Genomic DNA, 13,138 nt, shown 5'->3' on the forward strand with positions numbered 1-13,138 from the left:
GAACTTCTTACCACAATTTAAAAGCCAAAAGAGCTCACCTCTGTGAAGTGCTTGCATCTATCTGGAACAAACTTTTCAGAAAAAGAAAAATCATGGTGATAATCCACAGGGAAAAACAGGCAGTTAATCCTAAATTTACAAAGCAGGAATTTCAAGAGGGACGATTAGGTCTGAGAGTTGTTGCAGTTTGATCTGGTGGAGAACGTTCATGCTGCTCTACTGATATCCCTCCGAATTTGCACTTTACAGGCAGTACTATTATTATTATTATAGCGCTCCTTTCTATATTCTATAAGTAACACAGTTTGGTTGAAAAAGATACAGATATCCTATATTGTCAAGAGATTGGGGTGGGGGATGCTGAATCATATGGAATTTGAAGTTTTTTGCATCTATGATTATCTACCAAAATGGATTTAAATCCTGTGAACACCAAATTGGTTCTTGAACATGAATCAAATGTTGTTTTAAAAATTCAATCTATTTCACATAATGAAATCTGCTAAGGCTGCAAGAGAGTCTCAACTAAAAATTCATGTAAATTCATTCTCCAAGTAATAAATATCAAAACCCGACAAAATAGCCAGTAATAACCATTAAAAATACAATGGCAGAGGGCAGATGTTGGCATAACAAGTCAATACATCCATATCAGGGCGCACAGGTTTACGTCTTTGCTTTCCTAATTCCACTCCAGCCCCCGGTTAATGCACACTGTGCAAGGCAGATGTGATGATTCAACTAGTCTGGTCCTTCCGTCCCTGTGTCTACCCCAGATTGAGCTCCTCCTTTCTGGTTTCAGCCTGATCCAGCTCAGTTATCGTGGACATTTGGGGAATTAAATAGTAAGCTGAATTCTTGTTCCCTTGGCTCCTTTCTTCCTCCCCCCTTTCCTGTCTCCCCCTGTCCCTCTCTCTTTCTCTTCCTCTCTCCATTTCTCCCTCTCTTTCTCACAGACTTATTCTCCACTGAGCTTAAGTGCCAATCCCATTAAAACTAAACTTTCTATTGGCAGTTTAATGGGGCCAGGGATCAAATATAAAAGCGGAGAGGCCCTCAAAATTTTAAGTTTTAAGCTAACCTCCCCACATTAAAGCAGACCTCAAAGGACTATATTCTCAGGGAAGCCAACTTGTACAGTGGCTGAACAGTTAGCACTGCCGAAGAGACTCCTGCAGATTGACTTAAGGCAATCTTAGATGGACAGTGCCCCAATACCCCAACACACACACGAAAGGTAAATTCTCTCTGGAAGGGACATCAGCCTCGGTAACTTGAAGCTACTATAAATCGTCAGAATGAATTTTTCATAGCATTTATTCATGCCTAAAATTGAAAAATTGCTAAAACTATTACATCACCTAGTCTCCATTTTACAGTTTTTTTATGGGACATTATGTATATACTTGATCACCTATATATCTATTTGTTTTGTACTTTGCATGAAGGCTACCTTAAAGAAAACATGATATTTGTCCTTTTGAATTTGACTTATTTCCCTGAGTCTAATGGTCTCCAGGTAGAACCATTTTGTTGCAAATGGTAGGATTTCATCTTTTTGATGGCTCTATGTAACGGTGATTAGCATACTGGGAAGTGAAGATACCTTGCAGTACCCATCCCTACTGCTGAATAAAAACAGGACTTGCCATGAAGCAGTTAAATATAACTTAACAATAGGATACTAGTCAGTATGCCTTTGTCAACACCTACAATGCCATGCTGTACTTAAATAGCAAAATTTTAAACTTGTAACTTCCTATGGAGGAAAACAGTGAGGGCAGAAAAAAAAAATTGGGAAAAAATGGGGGGTTGGGCAAGTGGAAGAATAGTTACACTTACAAACCTATCATGGAACATAGCAACATTAAAAACATTTTTAAAATAACAGATAAAACTTCAAAAATAAAAGGAATACCAAAAGAGAGACTCCCAATGAAACAGTTAAATATATGTTGGCAGTGTGATACTAGATTTTCTACCTTTGCTTATACCGCACTGACATGATACAAATAAATGGCAGAAAGTTAAACTTGCAACTGTTGCTAAAGGACTATACTACCAGAATAGTGTGGGAGAAAATGGTGGGAGGAGAAAACAGGAAGAGGGAGGAATCCTTATACCTATAAAAGTGTATTATGGAAAATAATAATGCTGCAACAACAATAATAAAACTTACATGTCAGCTTAGCAGTTACCATATAAATTGACCACTGTAGACTAAGAGCTTTTTCCTCCACCATGTGCACAGCAACTTACTGACTTACGGTTACTTAATAACTCTACAAACCTGTTCTCTTCTCTCCTCTGTACTTTGTATGTGTTGCTGAAGGCCCTACAGCTGCTTTTGTGGAAAAGAACCTTGACTGAGTTTAGAGTTCAGTGGATACGGCAATAAGCCACAATTGGACTTATGACACCTAGAATTCAAGCTGTACATGTTCATCACTCTAGCAGGCAGTTTAAAACAGAGCAAAACACAAAATGCAACTCTAGGTTCCTCCAGAGTTTTGATGGGGAAGAAAATGAAAAAGAAGGAGAATTCCTGCTATTTATTACAATGTTAAATATTCTTTGTTTTAGAGAATTTTGTTGGAAATCCACAATCTAGGAGGAGTTCAAATACAGAACCAAGTACCGAAGAAGCCTGGATGCAAGTTTGATATGTTCCATTCATGAGCTGTATGATATTGAGAAACGAATAAAAACTGTTCGCAGATCCTAGCTTGCGATTTTATAAAATGACACTGGAGGTCTGGATAAATTCTGTGGTTGTTTCTATATCCACAATCAATGTTGTTTATGCTTCTGTGGATTTCTCAGTGGAGGCAAATTGTGAGAGAAAGAAAGCTTATTCTAGAGGCCACAAGTGATTTGCGCATGTAAATCGTGGTCCCAGATAATATACCGAGGCGGAACAGGACATTCTCCAAAGAAAAGCACAACTACTTGCTTCTTTCAACAACGAAAGCAGCTGTTTTTTTAGAACCTGGGTGTGCAGGATTTCAAAGAGACTCCAGCAATCACTTCACATCCTAATAGGATAAAGTTTATGCATAATTCTGTATGACCCTTCAACTACTGATGTTCATGCCATGTTTTTGTTAGCATTGCATGTTAAGCGAGCAAATTTTCAATGAACTCTCTCTGGCTTTACCACAGACACAGATGTCAGGCGGACTCCTTTGTTCATACGGTTCTCATTATTAACTCAGCCTGAGTTGAATATTTGACTGAAGGAAAGGACCATATCATTATTTTCAGATTTCATTCTATGACTTAACTGGGCTACATTTGCCAGCTTTAGAAACACCAAGTACTCCTTGGCGCCAGCCTTGGCATTCTCTCCTATGACTACTACCCAAATGTTTCAGCTTGAGGAAGTCTACTCACCAGCAAAACAATTTAATAAAAACTTAAATTGTGATTAAGAGTTACTCATCAATTGACAGGGCATACCAAACTTGTGCCATTTGTGAATTAATCCCCGCAATATTTTCAGCTGAACAAATAGAATCCACATTCACAAAGTGCAAGAAAGCCAGTTGAAACATTTTCATGATTTATAAACTGTGTTGTACTTGAAACCATATTTCTTTAATAGGTAAACTGGCATTCTATTGGATAATTCAATCTGATTTAAATCTATTCTAAGTTTCTGGGCAGCTTAAGGGACATTCTAAGTGTAAATTCAATTTCTCTATTCAACTTTGGGCAATATCTCTCAGCATAAAAGTGATAGAAGGATATATCTCAGAAATACCTGTTAACTACAGGGTAGACTTCAACTATTAAAATGTTCAAATCACACCTAGTCCTACAAATAGAAAACATTTTATGAGTCTGTTACAGGTATAAATTAAAACAACAACATAAAAGAAATTTTAAAAGGCCATGATATTGCTGTGTCTGTGTGTCTGGACACAGTTAATAATATAAGTGGGCAAGAATAAGCTGAAATCATTTTTGGTGGATAGCAAAAAAAAAAAAAAAGTTAATCCCTCTATGTGCAAAAAAGCCCAGGTCCATGTTACAGTTGTATCAAATAACTGTATGAATAGGGACCAGTTCTGCTCCCTACAATAGTATGTGTACTATTTTGCTTTAGTGACTCAGCACTTCACAGTAGTTGGGGCAGAGCTAAGTGATCATGTCCTATTTCCCAGCCAACTTTAAAAACACCCAAGGTAAGTGGTATTTCTGGCTCACTAATCATGAGAAAACCACAAGGAAAACACCCTTCCCAGGGTCAGCTTTGTGTTGCAGGCAGTAATGCTGCCATCTGGAATGCTAGCCTCTCTAGGGGTGTCGATTCAAGTCCTAGCTGCTCCACTTCTCAGCTATCTCCTTGCTAATGCACCTGGGAGAACAGTGGAAGATGGACAAGGTGCGTGGGCCCTTGCTACCCATGTTGGAGACCTGGTGGGAGTTCCCAGGTCCAAACTCGGAACTTCTGTCTGGATTACCCCTGGCCACTATAGTCATTGGGGAGATGAACTAAGATATATGTCTCTTTCTCTATTTCTCCCTTTCTCTGTAATTCTTCTTTTCAAATAAACACATGGATCTAGAAGGAAAAAGAAAAGGAAAATACTTCCTTCTAATTTTCATTTGGGTTGAAATTGAGCTAATAGAGAATTCCAAGGTAATTTTCTCTTCTTTATATTAGCTCAGTAAATATTTGAGTTTCAAGGCCCAATCAGATTTTCTCTCCTTCAGATTAGCCAAGTATTTTTTTAATGACAGAGAGATAACTTACTACCTGACACAAAGCATTATTTATCAATAACACATTGAGCATGTCATCTAGAAGATACTTAAGATACGGCCTAACCAATTATGGAGTACAATGGGACTAACACATTTTATGAGGTAAAAATTAGTATTTATAAATATAAGCTAACTATATCTACAATGCACTGAATTTTTTATTTTCCATAATTAATAGGCTACAACCCTATGGTACTGAGGTGGGGGAAGGGAGGTTTTTGAGACATGATTAGAATATGAATGGAATTACTACTGTTAAGAACAGATGCAAGAGACTAGTCTCATCTTCTTTGGCCACATAAGAATGAAAGAAGAAAAGCAGAGGAGGACCCTAACAAGGCCTTGCCAGTACCCTGATCTTATAAGCCATCCAGGAATCACTTAAAGCAACATGAACTATGTCAAGCAACATGGGAATTATGCCCCTAGCAAGATAAGGAAATAACAGAAACACAAAATGAATAGCAACCCTTTCAGAGTCATGGAACAAATGCATTAACCTCAGCATAAATAGGAACTATAAGTTTAACATCTTTCTGTCACCAAATGTCATGTCCTTCAATCCAAATTTCAATATTCAAAACCTGAGTTTATATTCCACTTACCATGTTGTATGTCTTTCATGTCTAAATGAAGGCTAGACATCAATATTCCAACTGCTTGTGATCGTTTGTTGCTTAATAACTTGACGACCTGTTCAAGCAAAGAAAAAGGAAAACATTAAACCAAATTTCAAAATTCCTGATAACATATTTTTCAAACCCTTAAATGGAAAAAAAAAAAAGTCAACAGAAAACACCTTCTTCCATTGCTTAAATGATTCAAAACCAATTGGGGAAGTCAGGGCTGAGGCGTGAACAATGCTTTTGAGTTTCATGTCATAAATCTTTGAGATCCAACATTTCCCCTTCGATTACACTATCAGCTTTAAAGTCACGTTTGTCAATAGTATTTTAGGAGCATGATCTGTCAACAGTTTTCTATAGTCTACAAAATTAGTCTTTTCTCCCTAAGATAATGATTACATGTTTAATTATGTGCTGCCTGAGTTATAGGAAGCGTTCCTGTTTAAATACAGAGCCCTAAAACTGTGGACAAAAGAGAAGCACTAAAATGCACACAAAGAAAATAAATTAGATCAGAGCACTTGTTCTGCAAAAATGAAAATGTGCTTTTATTTGGTCATTAAGAAAGCTCACGATGTTGCTGGCAGTTCTTCTCATTCTGCATTTGACCCATAATTTGTGGAGAACTTTCCAACTAACAGTGAGATAGAACCATCAAGTTGGCAGAGCCATAACCACCACACTCAAGTTTGCCTGTCCAGAATGTCTCGGAGAGTCAGAGCACACAGCCCTAAAGGCAAGCTTCCCAACAGAGATGGGCAGTAGGTTATGGAGCAGATGTGTTAAAATCATGCCTTGCAGACAACATAACATGGCACTAATAAATCCTGCTTATGAAACTCTTACCCCGATTCCTGATCCTTGTAAGGAACAGCCATTTCTATTTACTATCGGTGTTTTGTTTCAAATCTACTTAGAAAAACATAGCAGGAAAAGGAAAGAAAAGCAGTTATGGCCAAATTACCAGAAGTGACAGCTGCCTTAACAGCTATCACATTTGTTGACCTTGTATTTCTCTTTGGTTTAAGTTGGGTCAATCAGGAAACTAATAAAATAATCATAGCCAGCTGTCACAAGAAGTCACAAAGTAAAACAACGCTCTCCACAGCTATAATAGCTTTCTTGGTTCCCCAGCAGGGATGGGGGTTGGGAAGAACACAAACTACTTTCAGAAGGATCAACCACAAAAAACCTCCGCAGTCATTTCTGAAAACCTCCTGTGGTATGGGACAATACCTCCCAAGAGGCAAGAGGCGCTGATGCCTCAAAGAAAAATTGACATATAGATTTTGATTCTAAACGTGTTCTTTAAACACATTACTAAATTTCATCTAGGAAAAAACAGTTTCAAAATTGAATAGGTATCCACTGGCAAAACAAAATAGTTCTATCAATGATATCTTCCTCTAGAGCTGAAAAAGATAGACATTTAATATTGGGAAAGCAGAAGATACAGAGTTGTTCTGAAAAACAATTGCTAACCACAGATAAACTCAATCTGGGCCCCGTCTTTGCTATTTGAAAACACTTTTTCCTATCATCTTCCATCCCTGAAATGAAATCGACACGTTTGAATTCATATATCATGTGATTTCCCTTTAGTTTGTCATGCTCATCAGACTATTATGGCGACTCTGCTCTGAATCCTGGCCCTTCTCAATCCTTCAGTAAATGAATTACTCTGAAGCCTGCATTGTAGAACAGTGAATTAACCTACTTTCTGTGGTGCTGGCATCCCACAAGAGAACGCTGCTTTAAGTCTCAGCTGCTCTAAGTCTCAGCTGCTCTGCTTCTGCCCCAGCTTTCTGCTAGTAAGCCTGGGAAACAGCCGATGCTGGCCTGAGTATTGGGTCTCTGCCACCCACATGGGAGATGTAGATGGAGTTCCAGGCTCCAGGTTTCATCTGGCCCATCTCACCAGGCACTCTGGCCATTTGGGGAATGAATCAGAGGTGAGATGATCCCTCCCTCCCTCTCTCCCCTCTCTCTCTCCCTCTCTCTTTCTCTCTCTCTCTCTCTCTCTCTCTGTCACTTTGCTTTCAAGTAAATAAAAATAAATATTTTAAAGACAAAATGAATTATTCTAGTTTCATTTTCAATATTACCACAGCCCATAGACTCATTATTCTCTTATTCTCTCAAATGTATATACATAACAATCTTCAACTCAGCCATTACTGACCTTCCCTAAACAATATTTCCCCTTAAATCTGTTATATAAATCTCCATTTAACATGTTTAAAAACAAAGCCTTATCACTCCACCCAAAAGGCTCCATCCAGCTTCGCCTTCTTTTTTTGATATGTTGAAGTAAGAGTACCACCATTGACCACCCATTACCAAAGCTGGAAATCTAGAAATCAGTCTAGAATCGCACCATTTCCTTTTTGGCCACTTAGATCTGGTATCAAGTCCAACCAATTTCAGGTCTTCTGTGTCTTTGGAAACCACTGACACCTCGCTATCAGTGTTTGTTTCTATACAATATACTACACGAATCAATACAACAAATTTCTAATTAGCCTTCCAAAATCTAACCCAATAATGCACATATTGTTTTCCCGAGAACACTTACCATCAGCATCACCTGGAAACTGGTTAAAAAGGAAGCCCTTCATCCCTCTCATAAATCTACACATCAGGGAGTATCAATCTGAAGTTTAAAAGCCTTCTGTCTGATTAACCCTTCCTGTCCATTCTCTAAATTTAATATCCAGGAAACTTTCCCCAAATGCTTATATCTGCATGTTGCTTCTTAATCTTTAACCCTTACTTTATAAACCCAAAGAGCTCATGTTTAAGGGTTAGTTGTTTTAGAAAGTCATATAGAAAGTTCCACAGTTCATACCTGAAGTTTGCTTTTTCTATTAAAAAATCAAATGTGCTTGATTACAACTATGTTTATTTAAATGCATAAGGCATCATGTAGGAACTATAATTACCCATGTCTTTCATGAAGGCGCACACATTCAAGAGAACACAGATGTCTCAAAGGATGATGGACTCAGGATTAGATGTTCATGGTGTGTGGAACAATGCCCTATTGGAAGGCTTGGTGCAAGTCACTTGTATCTCGTGCTTCAGCCCCAAAGTTCTGCAACAGATGATGGCCCAAGTGCTTGGATTCCTGGCACTCACATGGGAGAACCACATAGAGGTCCTGGCTCCTGGCACTGGCCTAGCCCAAACCTAGTTGTTGCAGGAATCTGGGGAATGGATTAAATTGGGTAGACGATTCTCTCGCTCGCTCGCTCTCTCTCTATCTCTCTCTCTCTCCTCTTTGTAACTCAAGCAAAAATTCATAAACCTTTGAAAAATATTAACAACAAAAGGATGGACTCCAAAGTTCCCTACAGTAACCAAAGCTCTGTATTATGAATTGTTGTCATTTTTTTTCCTCCTTCTCAACACTCCGGAAAGTAAGAACCTGAAGCTATCAGACTAGCTGTTATTAGAATCTGCTGACCACAGCCATATTGGAAATAAAAAGAATCATCTAAGATGACCTGAACTCCTTAGCCAAAGAGAAAAATGCAGAATTAAAAATCTGAAAGCTATAGAACTAAAGGTATTACCTTAGTCTTCCCCAGAAGTCAGGATTTAGGCATAAAAGTTGTGAACATGGACTTCAAAAAATAAACTAGTACCTCTCAAACCTTAACATGCTGCTTAGCCTATGGGATGGCTGAATGGGGCTCTGGTTTCACATGTCTAACCCAGTCTCAGCTTATTACAGTGTTTCTAGAGCACAGATCATGAGTTTCTAAGAACCTTCCACTTATTTCCAAATGCATTCCCCAAAAATCTACTACAACTAAAGCCTCAGTTCCACCATCTGCAAAAACAATAACATTATTTTCTAAAAGTTACAGAATGTTACATTTTAGCTAACCCTTTTGTCAATGTGCCACCATGCAGTGTGTTGAATGCTATAAATGACACTTGTAAGAAGACAATACTTAGGAAACCACTTTTAAAAACTTTGACAGAAATAAAATATTTGGTAGTTTGTAATCTCACTCTACTCACAAGATACTAATGCATATACTACTTCAAGGGAGAAACACTGATTACTAAGTTTAATTCTATAAGACAGTTATTGAACTCTTTCCTCTGATGTCCAAAAACAAAACACCCAGAAATTTAGTAAGGTAGTAGCTTTATAATGTTTGAAAATTATTTCTCTACTTCAACTTTCTTCCTTGGCAGTCTAGGACCAATAAACCTATTTACTTAGAAAATATGCTATATTTTGGTCCAGAAAATTGCTCAGTGACTAAATCCTCATCTTGCACGTGCAAAGATCCCATATGGGTGCCAGTTTATGTCTCAGGTTCTCCACTTTCGATCCAGCTCCCTGTTTATAGCCTGGGAAAACAGTACATGCTGACACAAAGTCACAAAGTCTTGGGATCCTGAGCCCACATGGGAGACCTAGCAGAAGCTCCTGGCTCCTGGCTCGGGATTGGCTTAGTTCCAGCTATTATGACCACTTGGAAAGTGAGCCAGCAGATGGGAGATCTTTCTCTGTTTCTCCTTGACTATGTAAATCTGCCTTCTGAAAAAAAAATATTTTTAAAAATATATGCTATCTTTGGCCATGAAACTAAATAAAACAAAGATATCATACATTTGGTCCCAGTGAAAAGTTGTAAGATCCTAATACAGTTCACATAATTAGGCTGCATAAATAGAGACGTGTTTAAAAATAACATTACCTAACTTCTGGTCTTAACAATTACTGCTACCAATGAGACAAGTTTGATCTATTTCCATGACCTATTTTTAAAATTTATTGACTTAGCTTATAAACTAATGAGTACTGGGAGTTTGAAAGAATGATGATAGAAATAATCAGACTATATTCACATCTACTTGTAGATTATTAAATGTTAATTTATTTTCTTTGTACTGCCTCATAACCTTACATGGATGACTACACATAGAAATCTTTAACAATGGGAGAAACAGTAATTCAATCAACAGGTACTTCTCAGCTTAGGGTTATGTACAAGGTTGCATCACAAATACCAAAAACTAGTCCTTTTCATCAACTTGAGCTTTTTGAATGTCATTTTGTGAAATGATTGACTCTTAATCTTCATTCCCCTCTTCTTCCACTTCCTATTCTTCTCTTACTCTAACAAAGGCAAGCACAGGTGCATTTGAACAAATTCATACCGCATCTTGGCTCACAGTGTACGCTACATAGCATGCGAAGTAAAGGCAGAAGCTGACCAGCTCAGGGAAAGAAATACATTTCCCTAATTCGGCCCTAACCCTCAGTCTGAATTATATACCAGCTCATGAAAATATTTGGGTTTCTTAGTCTTTTTAATATATATGTTCCAATCTGTGTGATGGGGAAACACTTCATAGAGTGGTCCTCTATTACATTTCTTCTAAAGAATCTTCTACTACAGCAGATCACATTCCTATAGAAAGTAGCCCATTGGATTGGGTGATAACTGGAATTATTGTTGGCATGCTACAAATTTTCATTACATTTGCTGTCACATTCCCATTCCCATGTTCCCTGGCCCCCTACACCACCATCACCAATCTAGCAGTCTATCCTTCACTTTGTCCACTTTGTTTCCTGTTTGTGTAAATAATGTGGGGTGTGTGTGTATGTTTCTTAAATGTTTGAACTTGTTACATCTTCAATTATCTCCTTGGATTCTCCTGTCTATACTTCCTGCCACCTAATCGGTGAGCACTCTTCTCTCTCCGAATCTCTTCCCTGCTCTTTTTTATTCCTTTTCTCTAAAATCTGATGAGAACACCCACAGCCTTTGAAAGATCTCACCTTCTCATATCTAACACCTAACCCACTGTTCTGAGTTACTGTTCTGTGTTACTCTTTCCTAGCCACTTTCACTTAGAGCCCTCCATTCCTCCTTCAACTCGTCATAATCAAATCCTAAGTATTCTTGTTCAACAAAATTAGGATTCACTGTGGTAAGTTCTGTGTTTAAGAAGCTATGCAGTAAATCCTCTTCATGTTTCCTGAAGTAATCTTTGAATTTTACCTGGATCAGGCTAGATAACTTTACATCTATGTATAGCTACATTAAGTATGTTATGTCACCTACTCCAACACTCAGCACAAAGATGGATAATTGTACCCATTCAGTGATTATTTGCTGAGTAACTAAACCAATCAGCACGATTGTGCCCATTTTAGAAGGTCCCTATTATCTATGAACAATGATCCTCAGCCTTGCATAGAGAGCAGAATCCCCCTAAGTTGAACTATGACCTTACTACTAAGCTCCAAAACTGAACCACGCTAACACATTATGCAAAATTATGCCAAAAAAACGGAGGGCTGATAAGAATTCTATTCATTGTATAGTCTTACCCAATAACAACAAATTTAAATGCTTAATTAGTCAATAATGGTGCTTCTTACTAAGGAAGACATTTTTAATGTATTTGCATTATACATGTCACATAAAATACTAGAAAATTAAGATGATCCATGAAAGGGCTCTACATAAATACTACACAGTGAACATCAATCACTATGAAAGAAACCAAACCACTTCCTCACAGCCAAGATGCAGAGTCACAGGAGAAGTTTTGTTTCCTAATCCCTGGTTATGGTAATCTACTGCTTGCTTCTGGCGCTGCATGGCACAGTCTTGCTGGAAACTGGATATTAGCTTAGAAGGGATAAATGGCCAGACTCAATAACGCAAATCCTTTTCTGAGTATGGTAAGATAAGAACAGTCAAATACAGAGATTAGGCAAAGGCAAATTCCAAAGCCAAATTATAAAGTGTAAAAGCTGCTGCTTCTGAAAAAAGATTTTAGAATGAAAAGTAATACGTGACCTGGTATGCCAAGCATTCATGGAGCAACAAAGACTAAAAGCAGCCAATACTCCAATAGGAAAGTCACAGGAGAAAATGAACAAAGCAAGGCAAATGAACAAGTTAAGAATAAAAGGAAGTACTGAGAGAATAATTCTCAGACTCTAGGTGTCTACTGATTTGATCTCTAAAGTAAAAGATCTTTATTATGGATAGTATTACCGTCTAAGCTAGCAAATTGGCAGCTAGTAATGCTGGACAACCGCAGATCCTTAGATTGTAGATCTGTGGAATGTGGTCAGCAATCCATAAGCAATATTCTCATAATCTGAGACAAAAAAATTTGGCAACACGTAAAATATTTTTGAACTATACAACACATTGTGAGTCGGGTGCTGGTGTTATGCTTAGTAAAACAGCACTTAACAATTATGTTTTATAATGCTACAAAAGCAGTTGAATTCATTCCAACAAGAACCACAAGAGATAATAGAAAGTGATAAGGAATAAATATCTACAAGTGAGAAAGAAAACAATCCATATATTGGCTAATTCTCATTTCCTCAGGAATTAACTAAGTTCTCTTTCTCTAGGAGTTCATTACACATACTGTTGATCATCCCATAACTTCAATTTTTATCTTTAATTTTCTTACACGTGGGACAGATAAATTCATCTCTAGATTTTGGTGGAATGAGAATCAGGAACCAAGAGCCTGAAAACAGCAAGACATCTTAAATCTTAACCAGTCTACACTCAAAAGTGAAGAATGCTCCTATGGGATTTGGCACAGCAAGAGGTTATCAGGTTTTCTTTAGTACACACCCACAAGCAATGGGGACTGCAGTCTTATGTGCACTGCTACCTTCTCCCGCTCAGATTAATGGTAATCCTCAGGGCCGGGTAGCCGACCTCCCAGGCATC

The 13,138-nt window shown here is 37.8% G+C and overlaps 1 protein-coding gene across 3 annotated transcripts in view; it reads right to left on the reverse strand.

Annotated features, from left to right (window-relative positions):
* The window catches only part of FMN2 (formin 2), a 285,407-nt gene that overhangs the window by 154,607 nt on the left and 117,662 nt on the right, over positions 1-13,138 (reverse strand). For all 3 annotated transcript variants that reach the window (XM_040967978.1, XM_040967977.1, XM_040967979.1), the window contains one exon: positions 5,376-5,463. In XM_040967978.1, coding sequence (XP_040823912.1) covers positions 5,376-5,463 — 88 coding nt within the window. The remainder of the gene's footprint in view (positions 1-5,375; positions 5,464-13,138) is intronic.

Source organism: Ochotona curzoniae, unplaced genomic scaffold, assembly GCF_017591425.1.
Source record: "Ochotona curzoniae isolate NIBS_2020 unplaced genomic scaffold, NIBS_Ocur_1.0 scaffold_4683, whole genome shotgun sequence".
NCBI lineage: Eukaryota > Metazoa > Chordata > Mammalia > Lagomorpha > Ochotonidae > Ochotona > Ochotona curzoniae.